Here is a 24,214-nt window from a genome sequence, read left to right on the forward strand (position 1 = left end):
GGGCATGCAGTAAAACTTATTTAGGCAAGCTTGGGGTAGATTTTTATTTCTTTTTGTGACAAAACAATGTGACCTGTATATAAAAAGCCTTTTTTTTTTTTTTTTTGCTTGGTTGATTTCAGTTACTGGCATCATTCTAAAAAGAGGCCCCTTGAGAAAGTAGGGAAAGTATTTTGCCCATTGCATTTCACATCCTGCATTAAACCTAGATGCATATCATCTGAATTTTATGCTCATCTCCATTACATCTTGTTGTTGTTGTTGTCATTAGTTGCTATTGAATCTATTTCAACTCATAGTAATTCCATGTGACAGAGTGGAGTTGCCCAGGGGGATCTTTAGGCTGTGACGTTTATGGAAGCAACTCTCCAGGTCTTTCTCCTGTGGAGCTGCTGGGTAGATTCGAACTGCCAACCTTTTGATTAGAAGCCAAGCACTTAACTGTTTTAACACTAAGGCTGCTCCACTACACCTTGCCCCACTATTTTATTTGTGTTTGTTGGTTTCTACATGAGTCTTCCCTACTATACTTTTAGAATAAGGACTTAATGTTTTACATTTATCTCTCCAGGATCTCCAACAGTGTCTGATGTTATATTATCTATTTTTCCATTAATTTATCTATCTAAATTAACTTAAAAAATTTTATTCTAGTTACCTATTTAGAAAAGTCTATAATACAGAGTTAAAAGGAGCTTCTGATTCTATGATGATATATTTAAAAAGAATAGGTTTATTAGAAGTGACCTATTTCATTTATGTTGACAAAATAAGTTCTTAGGCTCAATTCTTCTTTGTTTTCCTGGGGGAACATGTCAATAATTTGAGCTATACAGTTGTTTAACACCTTACTTAATTTATTAAAATTAACCACAAAATATTCCTGGAATTTATCATTATACATGCATGAGGATATACTGAAATTCACAGTTTATTTACACTATCACAATAATGCCTTTAACTTAGATTTCTTAAATTTTAATAACAAACACTTGTGAAATTATTCATGAATTCACCAAATATTTATTGAGAGTAAAGTATACAATGAACTGTGTTTGGCAATTTTACTGGTAAGCAAGGATGTATTAGTCACAATTTCAGTCCCTGAGTGCTTCACTATCTTTCTTTTCTCTTACCCCCTTTTCCTTCTAGTATTCTTTAAAGGAATAAATGCCAATTTCCTATCTTTATCAAAATAGCCTGGAAGATATATGAACTTTATAGATAAAATTTAAGAAGAGCTAATATTCTTTCATACATAAATCTTACCTTTGATGATGGTGGTGGTAAAATTTGTAATTATTATTTTAAAGGTAAAAATAAAATGCCTTTTATATCACATAGTTGGTGAAATATTAATCAAAACAAACAGCTCTTGATCATGAGGTCCTTTTTGTAGTTCCTCATTGTTTGATAATTAAGAGGAGTATCATTTTTAAGTGGAGGTATGTTAAAAATAATAATAGAAAATAAAACTGAAATATGTGGACATTATGAAACTAAAAAAAAAAGTAAATTGCATTCCTTTCAGATGACCACAAGATGGTGCATTGCATTTTTATAATATTTAATAGTTTTAATTTTGATGCAAATTTTAATGCATCAAAGGTACATTGTTTTCTATTTATTCACACTTTCACAACAGTTATTTATTTTTCTGAGTTTTCAAGCAAATGACTTGTCTATTTGGAAAGACACTACAAATATTTCTTGTGTTTGATTGTATCTCAAAAAACAATAAAACAACATATGCATTTTATGTTTCATTTTTTGTGCACCTTATCTTTTCCCTGATTTTAAACCTCTTGCTGCTTAAGGGTCACTCAGCAATCTAAGGAGCTGTTGTATATTGAGAACATCGTGAGTGCATTTCAGGTATATGTGCGTTTGTTTGAAAATCTTGTTTGCACCTTCCCGATTCTTGTTTATAACTGAAACAAGGTGCTTAATATACAAAATAGTGATTTATGCAGTAATATTTATGATAAAATATTGCCTTTGTAGACATAAATTATAAGTGATCTTAATCACTTTACCTTTTAAAAAATATTGCATTGCATTATTATAGTTTAGTCATTTATGTTTAAAATTAGTCATCATTGCTTATATATTTGAATATGTCCTTTTTTTTTAAAAATATATATATATATAATTCTGCTTTTTTTTTGAAGTACAGCAAGGATGGTAATATAACTTTGATTTCTTTAGTCAGATTTGTATGCAGAAATATTTTCTTTCCCATGTAATTTAAAATGGATTTGCCTGTGCAAATCATTTTTATTGAACTGCTTCAACATGAATCTTTGAGTTCTCAGATGGGAAAAATCTTTTTTAAAAAAACTAAATATATTGTTCTCTGTATTCACTGTGAGTTGGAATCGACTCATCAGCAATTGATTTGTTTTTTATTACTTAAGAGTAAATGAAATATAGGAAAATATCTGAGAAATAAAACATGCTAATTGTCATTCAGACAATGACTTTATAACCATCTTAAACATATTTTTACTCTACCTTTGCTCTACGATAATTGAAGTATATTTTAAGAACAATATTATATAGTCATTTTCAGGATAAAGTCCATTTTAGTTAGTGTAATTATTTTTATTGTAGGACACACATAAATCAAATTCAAGCTAATCTTTAAATAATATTTTCCAGTCACTGAAAGATAAAAAGGAAAGATATGAGGATACATAGAATGTTCTGCCAGCTACAGCTGAATAATACATGTAGCAAGTGACAATATATCAGAGTGTAGAGGCACAAATGAATGAAACTTTGCAATTTAAGGAAGATAAAGAGAAAATTGGATTGGCTTTTTATAAACCAATCAAGGGTGAAAGACTATTTGTAATAAAAGCATCTTCTGAAACTGGTTGGATCTGTATTTTATGGAAACAGAGGAATTAAGCTGATTGTTCACAGACCCCTATATACAAATTGCTCTACATTTGCTTTATAATGGACTACTTTAAAGGAGCTCTGGTAGCGCAGTGCCTAAGGCACTTGACTGTTAACCAGAAGGCTGGCGGTTCAAACCCACCAGCCTCTCCTCAGAAGGAAGATGCAGCAATCTACTTCCGTAGTGATACTGCCTCAGAAACCCAAGGAAGGGTCACTATGAGTCAAGTCTGACTAGATGACAAATAACAACAACATTCCTTAGGAGCTCTGGTAGCATAGTGGCTAAAGCACTTGACTGCTAACCAGAAGGCTGGCGGTTCAAACCCACCAGCCACTCCTCGGAAGGAAGGTTGGGCAATCCTACTTCCGTAGTGATACTGCCTCGGAAACCCAAGGAGGGCTCGCTATGAGTCGGGTTTGACTCCATGGAACATAACAACACCAACAACTTTAAAATACCACGGAATGAACCAAATCTGATATTAACAAGTTGATTCCAACTCATAGTGACCCTGTAGGATAGAACAGAACTGCATCATTGAGTTTCCGAGGCTGCAAATCTTTACGGAAGCAGACTGCCACCTTTGTCCTCCAGAGCGGCTGGTAGATTCAAACCACCTACCTTTCACTGAGTATTTAAACACAGTACCACCAGGGCTTTACTGAAAACAGTCTAAGAAATTACTTTTTGGAATGTTGAAGGATTAGTTCTCACAAGAGCAATGCTCTTTAACAGAAGCCATTTAATAGATAAACTAGAGGAATGCAAATAGTATAGGAATGCAAATAGTATAGGAATGCAAATAGTACTACAAATCATCAATAAAGATATTATTTCAATATTTGCATTTTTTACAAGTAATGCCTATTCACAAGGCACAAAATATCCTTTCCATTAATTATATTTAATGTATGGAATTTTGCTGTGTTTAACTTTTCAAAAGTTAAATTTCTGAATAAATTATTAATCGACAGAAATTTAGCTACAAGGCACACATTTCTGAGGTTAAAAACTGTCAAGCAACTTTAGACAAAGAGTCAATTGTGTTATGTGTCTATATCACTACCTTTCCCCAAGAGCAGAGTGTCTCTAAATTTCCATTAATGACCTATAAGAACTAAATGGCTTATATTTATAAATATCCTTACCTGTAAATATAAAATCATTCTGTGAAATGAGGTGTCAATCTTCATTTACTCACTAATTTACTTTCAAATCAGTGAAAGTATTTTTGAATAATTCATTGATGATCACCCTTACTCTTTTTATCCTCACAAATGATATTTTCAAATTACAATCATAGCTTGACAGATAACAAATTTGCAACTTTATTTTTATAAACAAACTTAGTGTTTGAAGTGAACTGTGTGATTTGGGTGCAAAACCACACTGTAAACATTATTGTCAGTACTCAGAGTGAGGCTAAGTGCACCAGGCATCAAGTATATTTCCCAGCGTCAAAGATGCCTTGTCTAACACTGTTTACACTGTGCCATATTGCACACATACTCACAACAGAAAAACAAAAACTATTATTTTTCTTGATGGTTTCCCAACTGGAAATTCCATTGGGAAAAATAGTATGTATTAGGAATCTTAAATGGATAAATAGACTTGGGTTTTTATCATAAGCACTGTCTAATTACTTTACTTTTCTCTCCTTGGGTCTAGACATCAAGTATGGGTTTTGGAATAAAAGACACTTGAGATCATATCTCAACTTTATTCAAACCTGGACAAAATCACTTACTGTTTCTAAAATTCTTGTAAAATAAATAAATGAATGGGGTTTAGAATACTCCATGAATTAAATAGTTTCAAGGATTAAAATCATTAGTAAATGTAAGAGTTCTTTGCCTGTGCCCAATATATAGTAAGCAGCTATTGTTATAATATCATTCTTACTATTTCTAAAGCTAATATATTTCAACTCTTGGACTATAGGTTAAAAGAACTTTCCTAAAATTAAGCATTAGTTATTTTGATGATAGATTTTTTTTTTAAAGTTGTATTGCTATGACTACCAGCAAAAATGTAATGATTACTATAGCTTTTTCTTAAAATGTGTTTCTTAGCTGTATTGATGAAAATAGTGTTGATGCTTGTCAGACTTTATTTATTGATTGTTGTAGTTTAAGTAAAGGATGTGTAAAAATGTATAATGTTTCTGTATTTTTCTCTGTCCCATTTTATTTGCAAAATGCAGAATGTAGAAATTGGGTAACTGTTTCTGTACTTGTCAATGTTTCTGAGAATATTTTAATCTGTGATTATATGTTTATCATTAAAGTAATCTAGGCTAAAGCCTAGCATACTTTGTTATTTTACTCACTAGGAAAGAAATGCATTTCTTTTTGCCCCACAAATTGTTACTTACTGTATGCTTTGTTATTTAACGTTTAAAAAATCAACACTTATTAAGATTAAAGTCCAGGAAAAAAGTTCAGATGATAATCAAATTAACTGCTAAGGTGACAGCCTAAAAGAGGAGTCATGGAATAAAAGTCAAGAGAATAGGGTCTTGGCTCTAGTAACTGTTTTGTCTGTGACTTTAGATAAATTACTTGAGTTCCTGAATTTCAGTTTGTCAATCTGTAAAATTGCAGTGGTTTAGTGATAAGAGCAATATGACCCTGCATGTAAAGTCTCTTCTGATGATATATTTTAAAGATAGTTGCTCTAAAACTAAATATGAAGATGAAAATTCCTATATATTTTTTATCATGCATAGTGCCTAAGGCACCTGACTGCTAACCAGAAGGCTGGTGGTCCAAACCCACCAGCCACTCCTGGAGGGAAGGTTGGGCAATCTACTTCCGTAGTGATACTGCCTCGGAAACCCAAGGAGGGGTCGCTATGAGTCGGGGCCGACTCCATGGCATATAACAACAACAACAACTACAACTATCTTAATGAGCTATTTTCCATCTCTCATTACTTCACTATAATATTCACATACCATTACGTAAATTTACACTTCTGGATATATAGCATCAGCATTTAATTAAAAAAACAAAACAAAACAAAAAAAACCTGCAATTAAAAGTAGTATAAATCAAAGGGAATGGATCATATTAAATGACATTTATTTTCTTTATTTCATACACCAATGTTTACATAAATATGATATTTTATATTCTATGTACTTTTTATTCCATTTTAGTTGCCATCTTGCATGTGATAATTTTCTGCAGTTGATCACTTCAGATGACTGATTTATCTTACCTACATATGTTGTTGTGGTTATGTGCCGTCGAGTCAAACCTACTCATAGCGACCCCTCCTTGGGTTTCCGAGGCAGTATCACTATGGAAGTAGATTGCCCCATCTTCCTTCCGAGGAGTGGCTGGTGGGTTTGAATGGCCAGCCTTCTGGTTAGCAGTCAAGTGCCTTAAGCGCTACACTACCAGAGCTCAGATAAATTAAGATAAATGATTGATTTATCTTACCAACATATAATTCAGATTCTTTGGGTAAATTACCTGCAGAGTCAAAAATTAATTAGAAAAGAGTATCAGGATTGACTAGATTTCCATAATAAGTTATCAAATAATTTAAATAACAAAAGAATACAGTTTGTTTCCTAGGAGTTATAAAAGGGAGCTCCAGTGGTGTACTGCCAAACGCACTTGACTGCTAACCAGAAGACTGGCAGTTCAAACCCACCAGCCACTCTTCAGAAGGAAGGTTGGGCAATCTACTTCTATAGTGATACCGGCTTGAAACTCAAAGAGAGGTTGCTAATAGAAGCACCTTAACGATATTTTGATGAGGCTTCAAATAGCAAAAGTATGCCAGAATAACTGAAATTGCTTTAAGTTAATTTTGTAATATCATTCTTTCAATTTTATACTATCAAAGATTAAGACAGCAAGGTACATAAAACAGATTCCTCTTAAAAATTAATACTTAAAGTAAAATAAATTTTTAAATAAATACTAACTACAAACCAGATAGACATGTATAATATATATGATTGTTTCTTGCTTGGATGATGGATGAATATATATGTTCAACAAGAAAGTGACTACCTTAAAATTTTAAAAATCAAGCTGGTCAATTTCCATCAGTTTTTAAAGACATCACTAAATGTAACAGTTTAACTTAAAGTGAAGTTTAAATATGTCAGTGTTCTATGTGAACCATGATTACAACTAGATTTTTAATATTTTCAAAATCTTCTCTGCCTCTCCAAGTGTTGTCAAATCATGTTATCCAATGAAAAGTGTATGCATAAATTTGAATTATGTTGCTAATAATACATTATTCTCTATCATTGATAATACCCTTGAGAACATTTCCCTGTAGACTATTGATATATTTTCTAATGATACTCAAAATTCAAAATAAAGACTTAAAAAAAAAAAGTAATGGAAATATAGCCAACGTCATATTTTAATGATGTTCAGACCTTCATTGCGTCAAGCATTAGAGATATGTAAATATAATGTAACTCATTAAATGCAGTGAATTTTCTGATGAGTTTTAGTAATTTAAATGCAATTATACATGCTAACAGCTCAAAGATTTAAATTTTCATTTTCAGGAATCTTCTATTTGGTTAGTGCCACCCTACCATCCAGACACTGTTTAGTAAACTTTTGAAACTTACTAAAAGAGGTTTTTAATAATGGTTAGTATCCTTGTGCCTTTACTTTTTTTCTTTTTGTAGTCTGTTGTATTAATGTGGAGAGACATTTTTGGTTGTTATTTTTACCCTAAGAGATTACCGTATTTGATGACACAACCTGTGGATTTCATCCCCTAGAGAGGAGTGATTTGAAATTCAAGAAAACGTTTGGCCTTCTTTTTCACTTGATTTTTTCTTTCTTTCTTCTCTCTCTCCTTTCTTTCTTTCCTTCTTTTCGTTATAATCTGATGAACTCCTGTTTTAAGTGCACTTGAGTTTTCCAAAGTCTTGTTTCATGGCCCAATAAATAGACTTTAAAAAATCTCAATGAGTAGGTAGGAAAGATAATTTTCTCTATTGTATAGAAAACTTTATTTAAAAGAAAGAGTAATTTTTGGCAACAGGTAACATGGGAAAATAACTATGTTTCAGAAAAACATCTGTAGATTCAACTTTATATTCTTATGTAGATTTAGTAATCTAATTTGAATTTTAAAACTCAAAAAGGAGAAGAATATTTCTTTGCATTATTAGTGCCACAAGTGAACAGTACCTTAGGGTATTGTACAATTCCTTTACGTTGTCACGTTGATTCTGATATCTTACATCAAAATTTTTCACAGTTTTACAAATATTTTGTAAATCAAAAGGAAAACTATTGTCTAATAGTAACTCTGTTAGTAACCAGAGATAAAAACTATTTTTCAGGTAACCTGACATTTATAGGTCGAAAAAGAGCTGGCAAAATTCAATTTATTCAAAGAAAATTAATAAAAAATGATAATTTGAAAACAAATAATCAAGGCTAAAGATTGTTTGATTAAATTTTTCACTTTCTGCTAGCTTTATAAAATATATACAGCCTGTAGGGTAATCATGGGGTTTTACATATGTACAATTTTGAGATAGTGTCTGAATTTTTAAATATAACTTATTTAAAATCGTTTTTATATAAGTTTTAACTATTCTAATCTTTGATTAAACAGATTCTCCACCCACATTTTTATATTAGTCTTATAAATGTAAAACTATATGGAATTGTTATAAGATAGTTTTGTATCTTTTATTTATAGTCTCAGGTAAGTATAAAATACTTATACAGGGTTTATTCCTTAACTTACTAGAAATAAAATCAAGTCATTTCATAGTTGAATGTGTAGATGTATTTATGATATTTTTTCTAATAAAATAATCTGGTAAGACCACTCTCTTAGTATAGACAAACTTAATATTTCCATGGATTATTTCTTGAAACTAATATAATCAAAATGTCTGAATATTAGAATTATCAAAAGAGACTGTTACAAGTTACTTAATATTTGGGAAGTACATTAGTTTGAAGTGAAGGCTCCTTTCAAATAATTCAATTTATTCACATCCTATAACATTTTTAAGTGTCATTTGGGATTAAGGTTTGACCTTGTACTATCATCTAATCATTTCTTCTGTTAAATGTTTCAACAGAGAGTCAAGACTAAGTTACCTCAAGACTATGTATCCCTTCCCCTTTTGGAGACAGATTTTTCCATTTCTACAGTGTTGTCACCATCACCATCTTCATCATCATTATCATCTTGTTCTTAATAAGTACATCTAATAGTACGTATTGAGCAACACATATGTCCACACACTGGCTGTTAGGTGCCATATAAATCATTCAATAGACACATAACTCATGAATTTCAGAATCTTGTAATTTAACTCATAATAAATATCACATGACAGTAACTCTGTAGTTAATGGGGAATTTACCCAAAGCATTTTATTACCCTACTATAAGTGCTAATAAATTAATATTTTTACTAAATTGGGAGCTCTGGTGGCATAATGCCTAAGGCATTAGACTGCTAACCAGAAGGCTGGAGGTTAAAACTCACCAGCCACTCCTTGGCAGGAAGATTTGGCAATCTACTTCTGTAGTGATACTGCCTCAGAAACCCAAGGAGGAGTCGTTATGAGTCAGATCTGACTCAATGGCAGTGAGAGTTGAGTTTATTAAATTAATGTTATTAAAAAAATAATAAAGTTTTGGCTGATTTGATTAGTTTCATGCAATGTATTTTATAAAGTTTCTACTCAGACTACAAAACAAAAAATTTATTTAAGCAATTGAATTTAAAATATTATTCAAAAAGGAAACATTTGGACCATGTGTCACTATTCTTGTTTATTCAGGTAGCATTTAAATAACATACATGTGTACAGTCTGTGCCATGAGAACTTGATCTCTGTTCTTTGCAGTGAGAGTGACAAATATAGAAGACGTAGACCAGATAGAAGAAATACATGATAATGAATGTAAAACATTGAGTGGATAAAACTAAACCCAAAGAACACTATGAACCTGGTTAATTACTGCAGATAAGGGATGAAGATACAGTGTATGAAACATGAGAGAATGCAACAGGACACTAGAACAGGGAGAAGAGGAGAGTATGGAGAGCCATTGTGAGGAAAAAAAAACAAAAAAACCTTATTTGGTTTGACCTGTTTCTTAGACATCATTGCTATAATAAATTGGTATTAAAAATATATTATCCTAGTATTTGCTAATTTTTTTAGAGAAGGAATAGGGTAGTTGCAGGGTTAGCAAGATGAAAGGGAAAATGAGGATCTAGCTAGAGATGGAGAAGAAGGAGCTAGAAGAGGCTCAAAAACGCCAGAGAACTCTACACAGGAATGTTCTGCTGGAGTCTCTAATGTAAGAGGCAGAAAATCACTCACCTTTTCTGTTAGCCAGTTTTCCTGTCACATGGATGACTAATATAATCCAAATATCATTTTTTAATGTCACAAAAGATTCTGCATACAAATTCCCTTTTTAAAAATATGACATATAACAAATATTAAATATTTTTATCCAGTATTCTCTAGGAATTAGGTTGAGTTGGCAGATAACAAAGCAGCAACATATAAAGCAAAAATAAAGTCAACCACATGCTTATTTGCTTTGGTTTATTTCATTTTATTTTCACATCACTTTTTGTAACTGTGTAGATTTTTCATACTGGTCCACATCTTTGGTTGTCCACATTTTTGATTCTTGTGCGGGAATGGCCTAAGTCTCAGACCATCTGGGTTTCAATACAATGCACAGCTGGTTTATGAATCTAATGCAACTAACACATAAGTATCCCAATCAGATGCAGAATGACTACCAAAATTTTGTTCCACATCTATGACTCTATAATATGAGTCTTGAATGAAACAACCAAAAGCCCAAACCCACTGCCACTGTGTTAATTTGACTCATAATGACCCCCATTGGGTTTCCAAGGCTCTAAATCTTTTGGGAAGTGTATTACCTCATCTTTCTTCTCCAGAGTGGCTGATGGGTTTGAACAGCCAACCTTCTGGTTAGCAGTCAAATGCTTTAGGCACTGTGACACCAGAGCTCCTTGAGGAGTGTGTAATAATGAATCACAAATACAGAATTTCTAGAAAATCTGTTTCTAGTGAAATGGTGACTAAGGAAATGGCATATCTGTGCTCATGTTTTATCCTCATGGAATAGGTTATTTACCAGCTTTCAGTTATCAAGCTGATAATGAAAAAAAATAATAATATTTCACAGCTTTCTAACATGGTAAAATTTGCCATTTTAGGATTAAATCACATTTATTTCTAATCACAATTAATGCTTTTTAGGTATAATTACAATGAAAGATATAGTGAAATGTCACAAATTATATTCATTTTTTTCTGTCTAATTGCAAGAGTGCTATTTTTCTTCTATTTTGAGACTCTCAATGAAAAGTCCATGTTTAAAAGTAATTTGTATATCACATGTTGTGATCTAAAGTGTTGTGTATTTTTTTTCTCAAGAATGGATTTCTGATTTGATATTTGTTTATATGTGTGTGTGTATGTATTTAAATTTTATGGTAGATATTAGCCTATAATGATAATCTATGTTATAGAGTGTCATCTGAAAATCTCATTCTCTCTATATGTAATATGTGTATTAGTCATTAGATGTTTATTTTAGTATCAGATGGAGATTTTCTTTAAGTCAACCCACCTTGATAATATATTTTAATTATCATTTATTATGTATTAAAGGTATAACAGGTTGTTTTAATATTTTTTCAAATCTCAAGGTTTTTATGTTTTTAAGAGTGTTCAGAATTATTTTAATATTGTTTCTGAGCAGTGGCAATTTATTGATTTTATAATATATAAATTTCTCTTTTCTTCTGTAGAGGTCCTTCTGTAGCGCCATGGTAGAAGAACTGAGGATGTCCCTGAAGTGCCAGCGTCGGTTAAAACACAAGCCACAGGCCCCAGTTATTGTGAAAACAGAAGAAGTTATCAACATGCACACATTTAATGACAGAAGGTTACCAGGTAAAGAAACCATGGCATAAAGCTGGGAGGCCAAACACCCAAGCACAAACTGTCGTCTTTTTTCCAAACAATTTAGCGAGAATGTTTCCTGTGGAAATATGCAATCTGTGCAAAATAAAAATGAGTTACCTCATGCCGCTGTGTCTATGAACTAGAGACTTTGTGATCTAAGCAGTTGCAATGATCAGACTTGATTTACAAGCATCATGGATCAACCAAGTTACACGGGGTTACACTGTTATCATGGGTTCCTCCCTTCTTCTGAGTGAATGTCATATGCGCATTTTGTGGCTGGTTTCCAATGCAGTCCAGAGAGAAATTATAGGTTCTTATTGAAGTCCAGCTGTTGCCAGGAGATGGAATATCAATGTCCAACAGGGTAACCAGTAAAAGAATCATTAAGAATACAAATACTTGAAATCAGCAAAAACTGTAATGTTACAAGAAACAGTACAGTCCTCTGAACTCCCAGATAATAGAGGTGATGATGTTACTAGCCCCCAACTACTCGGTATAATGATCATCTGAATAGACAATATGTGTTCATAGGATGTGAAAAAAAATATAATGCAAAGCAAATCTGAATTTCATGGCAAGTGGAATAAAAAGCAGATCATCATCAGTTTTATTTTTGTTTTTGACAGTCTGTGTCATCAATTGAAATAGAAATGTCAATTACCAAGGCAATAATATATTTTTTTCTTAAATTCACCAAGGCAGGAGCTTTAACACACAACTCTACTAGATTCCTACCAATCCCCTGCCCCTGACATACCCTTTCACCAACGTCACCCCAAGAATAAGAAAGTAACAGTTGGCTCAGTGATTCTGAGTTAAAAAGGATGATGTTTTGCAACATTTGTCATAAGTTGTAAAAGGGGGCTGAATAATAATAATGATGTGGAAGACTGAAGCTTTCATTCTAACATTCAGATATGTCAATCCAAACCTGTGTTCCTGCCACAAATGAACTTGATGGAGCCTGGGCAGATATTGATGATAAGAGAAAGGGGAGTGGTCATCTGTAGAAAAGTATACATGGAGAACTCTGAAGTGGACTGCATTTATCAATACAGTCACAGTATTAAATGAACAAAATTCTTGAGCAGTTTTTTTTCAAAAAAATGTTCAGGTTTATTTGTGGAAATGCAAGATTTCTATGAAAATAGTTTTTGTATGGAAATTTTTGTAATACCTTTTTATCAACAAATTAAGAACATGTGTTCCAGTCAGGGGTGTGATGTCAAGCATGAATGGTAGTGCGTGTGCACCACCAACGTTTGGTGAAAACTATTTTTATCAAGAAAAGAGGAATCATAGAAGAGAAATATTTTCAAGTTAGATAATATAAAAGCTAGGTGCACTACCACCACTGCTTACCATGCCACACCCCTGGTTTCCGCAAGGCTGATAACATACTGTAATGAACAATTGTGTGTAATATGGTAAAAGACACAGATCTCTTGACAACATTGTGATAACAGTTGAGTGCACACAGTTTGCTGTTTGAATTCAATGCACAAAATTAAAAAAAATCATTAAAATTATGTCCATTTTACTTTCAGCTTTGACTTTCATTTTTCTCTTGTATTTGTACATGAATGCACAATATCCTGCACTTTATCATTAAGGGAAAGCGCACACCTTGACTCTTTCTCGGTCCTCAAAGATAGACACTACCCATAGACCTAGAGAGAAAGAAGAACAAAACCTTGGGGGACTAGCTGCTAGGACCTAGAAAAAGCTAGACTGGGAGGTATAATGTGATCTTTACGTTGAGAGCAATTAAAATGAGGAAAAGAGCAATTCATGAGTGACAGTCATAGTCTTCTTCTGTAAATGGATGTTAACTATTTTATAGGGTATGAAAGACTATAGTGATTGCTGATTCATATTTGAAACTCAAGTCATATACAGTTTAAGATTTCCTTGTGCATTGATAATATATTGCTGTTCAGCAAAGAGGAAAATATAGGTGCAAAGTTAACAGTAATGATATGGTTTAGATGTTAGTACTCTAAGAGAATCTTTATAATAAATTATAATGCATACTTTACTAAGAAAAAAAAAAAATAGTGCCCATTGTAATCAAAACTCCTGACAAAAGAAAAAGGAAAATACACTGTATGAATTGTATTCTTCCATTTATAAGAAGTAGTACAAATTGTCTAGTATCTAAATTAAATTAGAAATTAAATGTCCAATAGTTTTAAAACTTTCTATTTCCAGGTTATTTTATATTTAAAAATGTATTTAAGTGATAATTGTTTCCCAAAATTTAATTTTAATTAATTATACAAATCACTGCTAAAAAAAATCTCAACATTGATGTTTAATGGTAAATAACATCAACAAATAACTAGTGAAGCAGTTTTGGATCATATTAAAAATTTTTGTCACTCAGATTCTAATCAGATTTTAAAGCACTTTTTAATATCAATTTCTCATTACAGTAAACTAACTTGAAAAAATAGTCAGGAAATAAGAGCTTCATTTTTTGTTAAGTATTCAGAAAATAATTATTTAGATTTTTGGTAAATTTGACATTTTATTCACATTTAATTAATTAAGTTAATTAATTTGGAAAATGTAAAAACCTGCTGTATCTTAACTTTATGAGGAATATAGAGTATATATAAATAATGTATAATACTTAATTTTTACCAATTTACTAAAGGTGTCTACATTATTGCCAAAACAGGTATCTCCCTACTCATTAAGTGCTAATGTACATAGAAGATCCTCATCTTGATTCTAATAAAATCCTGATTATCTGTAATTGGAAAGGATATAATATTACCATTTTCTTCTTACCATTTTTTTTCTAACTATATGTATAGGGAACTCTTTCACAATAAAAATAAATACGGTTTTAATTAAAAAAAAATCACAAAATGGGGCCCATAAACATTTATAAAATGGGGAATATTTCTACTTTTGTACCTGTCAAATAATGCTAAATTTGGAATTCAATGTAATGTATATCATTAGGGCTTAGGTCTAATTTAAAACACTCCAATGTCGATTTTATAAAGCTTAAGAAATGTGATACAATGTACATATGGAACATTTTCTTCAAGAACCTTTCTGAAGGGTAAAATTTTAAGAATCTCCTTTAATACATTACTACTTGTACCTTGTTTCAGATTTATTATGAAGCTAATTTAAAAACAGTTTTAAACAAATATATTTCCATTTCTTTACAAAAGAGGAGTTACTGTTTGCTTATATTTTTAACTAGAGTTCTACAATATTATACTTGTAAACAATATATCACTCTTCATTAACAATATATTTAACCTTAAGTTCAATCTGTAGAGTTTGTATGTGATATCTAATCCAACAATATTAATTACCTGAAAAATTTAACCTATATTCCACTCACCTTAACCAAAATTCAGAACTTAAAGAGGGGAGAAAAAAGACACACTACACTTAGGATTGTTTAATAATATTTTAAAGTATTTTAAATATTTATCTTGTGCCTCAATTCTATTTCCGAGATTGTCTTAAGGTTTAGATAGTTGCTGAGGTTCTAACCATTGTATCCACATTCCTACTAGGAGGAATGTAAAACAGGACATGAAAAAGTCTTGTTCCTTCCCTTAAGGATAAAAAACGTAAACCAAACCTACTGCCACCTAGTCACGGTTTCAACTCATGGTGACCCCATGTGCTACAGAGTAGAATGAGTCCATAGGGTTTTCTTGATTGTAATCTTTACAAAAGCAGATATCCATGTCTTTCTTCTACAGCACCACTGCTTGAGTTCAAACTGCCAAATGTTTAGGTTAATAGACAAAACACAAACCATTTTGCAACACCCAGGGAGGGACCCTGTAAGGATATGTTCCTCAAACTGCACACTCCACTGTTCCGAACTTAATAATTTACCCATTTGTGCTTGAAAATAGGTTGGGAAATAAATGTAGACTTTATTTCAGACAGTCAGGTGCCAGCTAAAAGATAAGATCTAAGGAAAAAATGGCAACAGATATGAGCAAACAGCTTGCAATCTCTGCCATCCCTGATGTCTTGTGGTCACTTACCCCAGCCCACCGAAATCTACCTTGTTCTGTTGACCACCTACTTTGCTCATCTCCTGTGCTGTCTACTACTTCTATTCCATTTTTATTGGATTCTCTCATATCTCATTTGTTTTCCTCTACATTTTTTACACTTCTTTCTTGGATTTTCTCTTATGACATCATTTTTATTTTATTTTATTTGAAACTTGATGAAAGAGAGCATTTGGCAAGAATTTTGCACACTATCTTTCTATTTAGTTATAGATACTGATCTACCTTATAATCACCATTACTTTAGATTCCTAAGATACTCTTTTTCTTTCTTTAAAAACCTTGACACCATGATTATAATTAGCCTGCTAACTCTGTGTCCTGCAAAAATCAGTGAACACACATTATAAACCAAGCTCTGTGTTTAATACCCACCAGCCCCTCCTCAGAAGGAAGGTTGGCAATCTACTTCCGTAGTGTTACTGCCTCGGAAACCCAAGGAGGGGTTGCTATGAATTGGATCCCAGTTAACAACAGTGAGAGTTTTTATGTTAGACACCAAGGATGCAATTATGATTAAAAAGGGACATGATACTTTTTAGTTTGGAGTCTAGAAGAGGAGGCAGGCCTTAATGAAATGTGTTAGTAAACAGTTGCTATGAATTGGATCCCAGTTAACAACAGTGAGAGTTTTTATGTTAGACACCAAGGATGCAATTATGATTAAAAAGGGACATGATACTTTTTAGTTTGGAGTCTAGAAGAGGAGGCAGGCCTTAATGAAATGTGTTAGTAAACACATAAATACAGTCTGAAAAGTGCCATCATAAGAAGTGCTTGTTTTAGGCAGACTTCTCTCACTAGGTCTCAAGTAATATAATTTGATAGTTGTAAATTTATAAAAGCTAACTTAAATTTATAATGCATACTCAGGGAAGTATTTATTGACATAGTGCAAATTATTATTAATTGGTATCTTCCTCACAGGAGTACCTGACTTCCTTTAGCTTTGTACTTTGGCACATGGTGGGATCCAGGTATGGAGAAAATAAGCCAAGACATAAACAATGTTGTTAGTATGTTACTATCATTGTATTACTCAGGCAGGCAATTTTTCATTATATGCAAAATATAATAGCATACTTTTAGTAAGTAGTTCACTGACATATCATTCTCAAATATAATGAGATTTTTCCTTTGACCTCACATAGGTGCAAGAAAGTATTTTCACAAGTTCTGCTATTATTAGAAACATTCTTGCTTTTCTTGCAGGACACAAGTAATCATTGCCTTAACACTGTGAACATTCTTGTTGAAATAGTTAGGTCCCAAATATTTAACCATAGTCCAAAAGTTTAGAAGACTAAGAACTTGAATCTCACTCATCACACAAATTGGGGGAAGTAGAGTTACAGTGTTCTGTGACAGTTTATAAAAAAGGAAACTTAGTAACACTAGAGGATTAAAGTAGGCTTTCCTGAGGAAGTGATCTTTATACTAACAAATGAGTAATGAAAAGCAGTTATTCAAAAGAGAGCATTTTGCCATTTTGCAAGCCTATGACAAGATACATGTAAGAGTATCGTAGTAGGAGAGAAAGCCACTGTTGATGGAATGCAAAGAAGGCATGGAGATATGTAATGTTGTTGTTGTTATGTGCCATCGAGTCAGCCCTGACTCATAGCGACCCCTCTTTGGATTGCCAAGGCAGTATCACTACGGAAGTAGATTGCCCAGTATTACTTCCGAGGAGTGGCTGGTGGGTTTGGACCGCCAGCCTTCTGGTTAGCAGTCAAGTGCCTTAGGCACTATGCTACCAGAGCTCCTGGAGATATGTAATAGGAGCAACATTAAAATATAACTAAGGATCATACCTTAGCAAAATTGTACAGGCTACCTTAGTGATTTGATCTTTATTCAAGGGGTGATGGGAAACCATATAAATGCTCTAAGTAGAAGGAAGATTGTTGGACAAGTTCTGCATTTTGAAAAGACCACTCAAGTTGCAATTTGGAGAAGGGATTAAGCAGTTACCAGAGTGGATGTGGGAAGATTACTTAGAAGACCATATCGGTAAGTAGTCTAGGCAAGAGATTATATTAGTTTAGATTAGATTCAATAGGTAGCAGTGAAGATGAAGGGAAGGAGATAGATTCAAAATATTTTTAGTAGGCAAAATTTCACAGTGAATTAAATAATATGTATAAAGATCATTACATTGTTGTGCTCTAATTTACAAGGAATGGTTTACATAAATTAGCTCCTTCAATGCCTTCAGCAATGCTATGAGGCAATGACTAATATTATCACCATTTTATGAATAAAGCAACTACTGACAGGGGAAGTTGAAGATTTTAAACTAGTACAGGTGCTATACCCCGGCAGAATGACTCTAATATTCTCAGTCACTATGTGTATTAGGATAGGTGAGATTTGATCACAGAAATAAACAAGCATCCTTGAGTTCCTTTGTGGCGCAAATGATTATTCTCTGGACTACTAAAAGGTTGGCAGTTCAAACCTATGCAGGGTGCCTCAGAATCAATGCCTGGTGGTCAGCCACGAAAACCTTATGGAGCAATTCTACTTTGCATACATGTAGTCAATATGAGTTAGAATTGAATCAACACCAGCCAATAACAACAAACAACAATGTCATTTTAATGGCTTATCAAAATGATGGTTTACTTCTCATTCATGAAAATTCTGCTGTAAGAGTTTTTGGTTTTGTTTTTAATGACTCTCTATGACTGTAGCCACCCCTATGGTAATTTACAGTCTTGTTGTTGTTGCTGTTGTTATGTGCCATCGAGTCGGCCCCGACTCATAGCAACCCCTCCTTGGGTTTCCGAGGCAGTATCACTACGGAAGTAGGGTTGCCCAACCTTCCTAGGCTGCTTTAATCTTGCATGATCCCTCTCCCCATCTCAATATGAGGAAGAAGACAGGTACTACACCCAGGCAGAATGACTCTAATGTTCTTAGCCACTATGTGTATTAGGATAGGCAAGATTTGATCACAGTAATAGACACTTGAGTTCCTGTGTGGTGCAAATGGTTATTCTCTGAACTACTAAAAGGTTGGCAGTCTCATGGTCCTGGCCTACTGCAAGGGGCTCCCAAGTGCAGTAGAGCAGTGCAGTTCAGGAAGGAGAGACTGGTGAGAACTACCAATGTCATTTATGCTTGCAGATCTGTGTGCTATTTATGGCTTTCCCAACTGATGTTATCATCAACTGAAATAGCAAAGAGAAGAAAGTTGAATAAGTTTTTAGATTTGTGAGGAAGATGATGCATTTAGGTTTTTTTTTTTTGACAAAATGAGCTGGAGATATTTCTGAATCATCCAAGTGGAAATGTATTGTAGGCAATTGACTATACATGTATGAATTAAGCTAAGAGTCTGGGCTATATACATAAAGTCAGCATCAAACAGAGATGTTTATTGAAGCAGTGGATGTAAACAAGATTGCCTAGGTAAAGAGTACCCACTAAGGAGAGAAGAGCATCTAAGGCAAGACTTGACTACCTCTAAATTTTAGTTGTTGGGTAAAGAGGTCAGGTTTGTAAGGGACATAGAGAAAACGTGGACAGAAAAATATAACTATTTCAAAAAAATTAAAAACTCTGTATTATTTCCATGCCATCTAGAGATGGACCCATATATCATGTTCCTGAGTTGAGTTCTGGAGCCCTTAATGTCATCCATAGGGAAAATGGGGATGTTCTTGGTTGCTTACTATAGGATTTGCTTAAGTGACACCAACCTCAACTTTCAGAAGGAAAAATAATAATATGTACACTGTAAGTCTGAAGAGTGCATGTGAGAAGCTTCAGTAGTTAGTTTGGACCATTGTTTACATTGGAAATCAACTGACACCAATGTCATCATGCCCTTGGAACATTGACCAGCATGTAGTACTGACGTTGGTTGCAACTTCACTTCCGAAATTTTCACTAACCAAATCCAGCAGGCTTTATGCAGAAAGGGTTTTCATCATAATCCTCCCACTATAGTTTTGAGTAACAGAAACTTCTGCTTTATTTGGACCTTTCCATTCTGGACAATAATGAAGCTTACAAATGGGTGTAATGTAGCTAACACTGGCCTTGTTTTCATGTGTGGCACCACTCCCTATGAGCGTCTGCAGGAGTCATGTCCAATCTCTACTTATTTAGAGGACCACAAGAGATTGGAAAGGAAGAGCCAGCTCCTGTTGAAAAGTCTGGGTCCAAGAGGAGTTTCAGGATGAATGAATCATCCTAGCTTCAGCATTTTCTCCTGTTCCTACAAGACTGCATTCTTTTCTAAAGGTTTGCAGATACTCTGTGTGCCTTTGCAGCAGCTCCCCATTGAGGACTAGGGTACTATTCCTGGAGAAAACACTGGTGTACAACTCTCACTGCTCAGGCCCCTGAGGAGATTTACATTATTGTGGTGGCTGGGAAGTCCGAAATGTACAGGTCAAACAACAGTCTGGAAACTCTTGCAGTCTTGTGTCTTACATCTGTGGATGTAAGATGTGGCATGTGGCAGGCTGAAAATGGTCAGGGTATCAGTGTTACAGTCTTTAGGAAGAATTTGTTATCCTCTAGGGAGCTCAGGTGGCATAGCGCCTAAGGTATTTGACTGCTAACCAGAAGGCTGGTGGTCCAGACCCACCAGCCACTCCTCAGAAGGAAGATCGAGCAATCTACTTCCACAGTGATACTGCCTCGGAAATCCAAGGAGGGGTTGCTGTGAGTTGGAATCGACTCTAGGGCACTCAGTTTGTTCTTGGTTTTCAAGGAAACCTTTTTTCCTGGCTTTTATCTGTTTGGATGATGCCACCTACATTATCAAGAGTAAACTCTTTAAAGTCATGTGATTGCAAATGTTAATCACATAAACCAAACTCCTTCACAGCAATGTATAGTATTTGACTAAACAACAGGGCATGAGACCCTGGCTAAGTTGACATGTAAAATTAACCATTACACAGCCCCATACTATTCTTAATGGCTGTCAGGAAAGATCTTTTTTACTACGACGGACGTAAGGAAGGTTGGGCAATCTTCTTCTGTAGTGATACTGACTTGGAAACCCAAGAAGGGGTTGCTATGAGTTGGATCCAACTCCATGGCAGTGGTTGCATTTATATATCTAGCGGGAGCTCTGGTGGCGTAGTTCCTAAGGTATTTAACTGCTAACCACCAGGCCACCAACCACTTCTTGGAAGGAAGATCGGGCAATCTACCTCCGTAGAGATACTGCCTCTGAAACTCAAGGAGGGGTCACCATGAGTTGAATTGACTCGTTGAAGTGATTTTGGTTTTTCTTAATATATCTAGCCACATCCTTTTGCCTTCAGTGTCATAGGAATAAGATCCCATCTCTAGATCCCAAACTCTGAAATTACTCTCTCTGAATAAAACTTTCTGTTTTCTGCTTTTTCACTTCCTTGTTTTCACTGGAACTTCTTTTATTCTGATATTTATCTTGTATCATCTTCAACATTGCCAAATTTCCCAGTGTTGCTATTGTTGAGTGCTGCTGAGTTGATTTTAACTCATAGAAACTCTATGTGACAGAGTAGAAGTGACCCATAGTGTTATCTAAGCAAGGAGCTCTGGTGGTATAGTGGACAAGGCATTTGGCTGCTAACCAGAAGTTTAGTAGTTCAAACCCACCAGCTGCTCTGCACAAGGAAGATGGGGCGGTCTACTTCTGTAAAAAGTTACAGCCTCAGAAACCCAATGGGGGTCATTATGAGTCAGAATTGACTTGATGGCAGTGAGGGGGGTGTGTGTGTGTGTGTGTGTGTGTGTGTGTGTGAGTGTGATATTAAAGGAAAAGATCACCAGGTCTTTCTCCCACAAAACCACTGGGTGAGTTGAAACCTCCAACCTTTCAGTCAGCAGTCAAACATTTAACTATTGCACCACCATGGCTGCTTTTCTCCCTTGTACTTGCGTCTAGACGATGCACAATGGAATGGGAACTTTATGAAAAGAGAGAGACACACATACAGAGAACAAGTATAATTCCCTAGGATGTCTTCTGAAACGTCTTTTTTTTTTTCACTGAAAACATGTTACTAAGGTTTTTGCTCATAGCCCTTGTCCATATTGCTTACTAGTATAAAATATTTTATTGGCTGAAGATACTTAATTATCTGTTTTCTAATCAGTGGATATTAGGATTTTTTTTATCTTCTTCAGTTAAAAATTGTGCTACTATATACATTTTTGTATATGTCTTCTGGTAGTCATGTGTTAAAATCTCATTTGGATGCCATGAGCTTTATGGCATATGTTCTACTCTACAACAATGTCAAAGACACTGTACAATCAACAACTGTACTATCAGTACATAAGAGAACCTGATAATCCATTCCCTTTCCAACTCTTGGTCTTGTAATATTTTTTTGTTTGTTTGTTTTGTTTTCATTTTTATTTATCAAATGGGTGCAAATGCCATCCTGGTCTTGACTTGCATTTCCCTGATAACTAATGCCATTGATCTTTTCCTATGTTTATATGCTATATGTGTTTCATATACTGTGAGCTGTTAACTCAGGTCTTTACCCATTTTTTTTTTTTCTATTGAAATGTTTTTCTTATTAGTTTCTAGGAGTCTGTATACTATTGTTATTATCTAAAATGTGATTTTGTTAAACGTGCTGCAATTATTTTCTTTCCATGTGTTAGTATTTTTCACTTTCTTCAAGATATGTTTTTTTTGAAGAGGTTCTAATTTTAATGTTACCAGATTTATGCTTTTATTTTATGGTCAGCACTTTGGTAAATATAATAAATCCTTTCCTTTCATGAGAATAAAAGAGATATGCATCTATATGTTTTTCTTAGAAAATTTAAAGCTTTACCTTACTATGTTAGGCTGGGTTCTCTAGAGAAGCAAAACCAGTAAAGCTTATATATAAAGAGAGAGAGAAAAACACTTATCTTAGGAAAATGGCTCACACAGTTATAGAAGCTGGCACATCCCAAGTTCCTGGATCAAATGTTAAACTGAAGCCTTTTCCTGACTCATGCAGTTGCAGAGGCTGACGAGCTCAAAGTTGGCAGGCAGTATGCTGGCTGTTGACTTCAGCAGATGACGAATCCAAGATCACCAGGCAGAATGGTGGATTGTTCACACACAGACAGATGTAGGTAATACAACAGGCTCCAGATCCACAGAAAGTTCTTCTCTTTTTCTCAGGATGTCCATATATATCTTGGAAGCAGGCCACAGCCTAGGGAAACTTCTTTTCAATGGATTGGCTACTCAAAGTATAGACATCTGACTTCATCATGGGAATAACCACATCACAACTGCTTAAACCACTTAGAATCGTGGTCCAGCCAACTTGACACACAACCCTAACTTTCATAGTCCACCCCTTGCCAACTTAGCAGTTGTACACATCTCCTTAACCATGTATAATCCCTAAATAAGGACAATTATAAACTCATATTTGTGCCCAACATGATACACTAATATGGGTGCAACCAAAAATGCATTAACTGTGTTTATATTTTATAGTTCATAACTGAAGAAAATAAAAATATTTGATGCACACATACAATGAAGAAATAAAACAATAACATTGCTGCAATTGGTCATGTGGTCATAGCTGATATTTAGAACCACCTTCTTCCATCACCCATTCTGTATTTCCCTTTCCTTCAGTAAGCTCCTCAGCTAGTCTTGGTTCTTTTCAGGTACAGTGCACCACTTCCTCAGTCACACTTTGTATTTCATCACTTGAACTTAAGTTTAATTGTAGGTCTAGAAACAACAATAGGTGGTTGGGGCAGTTCCTGAGAGCATTCAGCAAAGTCTTCCATGACATCTACCTTAGGTAATGACCCAGCAAGAGCAGTTGGACTAATCCCATCAAATTGAGGTGGAAGGGATAATGGTTTTATAGTATTCTCTTCAGGTGATAGGGATGGTGCTGTTGGCAGGAGAGATTTAACAGAATTTAAAGGCTCCATATCCTCATCTTCTTGACTGTGTGGTCATATGTCCCCATCTTAGGTTTCAGGATCCCATTTTTTTTCCCCAATCAATGCCCTCACTTTAACTTCAGACACCATTCGGGGTTGGCACCAGGAGTGGGGTGCTGTTCTGACAAATACCTAAGATGTGGAAACAAGAGTGGAGTGCATCCTTGACTGAGACCTCAGGAGAGAGACTGTCATGAGAAATGGCAGTAGCAGCACTGGGAGACCAGCATGAGACAGCAACAGCATTACCAGCTCATGGCGGAGGAACTGGATGTCATTGGGTAGTCTGCTTTCTGGTGAAGCGGGTTGCCTTCA

General features: G+C 34.3%; 1 protein-coding gene across 1 annotated transcript in view; it reads left to right on the forward strand.

Annotated features, from left to right (window-relative positions):
* GRIK2 (glutamate ionotropic receptor kainate type subunit 2) overlaps positions 1–11,905 on the forward strand; it is a 944,667-nt gene extending 932,762 nt beyond the window's left edge. The window contains exon 16 of the mRNA XM_007942266.2: positions 11,741–11,905. Coding sequence (XP_007940457.1) covers positions 11,741–11,905 — 165 coding nt within the window. The remainder of the gene's footprint in view (positions 1–11,740) is intronic.
* Positions 11,906–24,214: the final 12,309 nt, after the last annotated feature.

This window comes from Orycteropus afer, unplaced genomic scaffold, assembly GCF_000298275.1.
Source record: "Orycteropus afer afer isolate SDZICR_OR568_19922 unplaced genomic scaffold, OryAfe1.0 scaffold00087, whole genome shotgun sequence".
In the NCBI taxonomy this organism is placed as follows: domain Eukaryota; kingdom Metazoa; phylum Chordata; class Mammalia; order Tubulidentata; family Orycteropodidae; genus Orycteropus; species Orycteropus afer.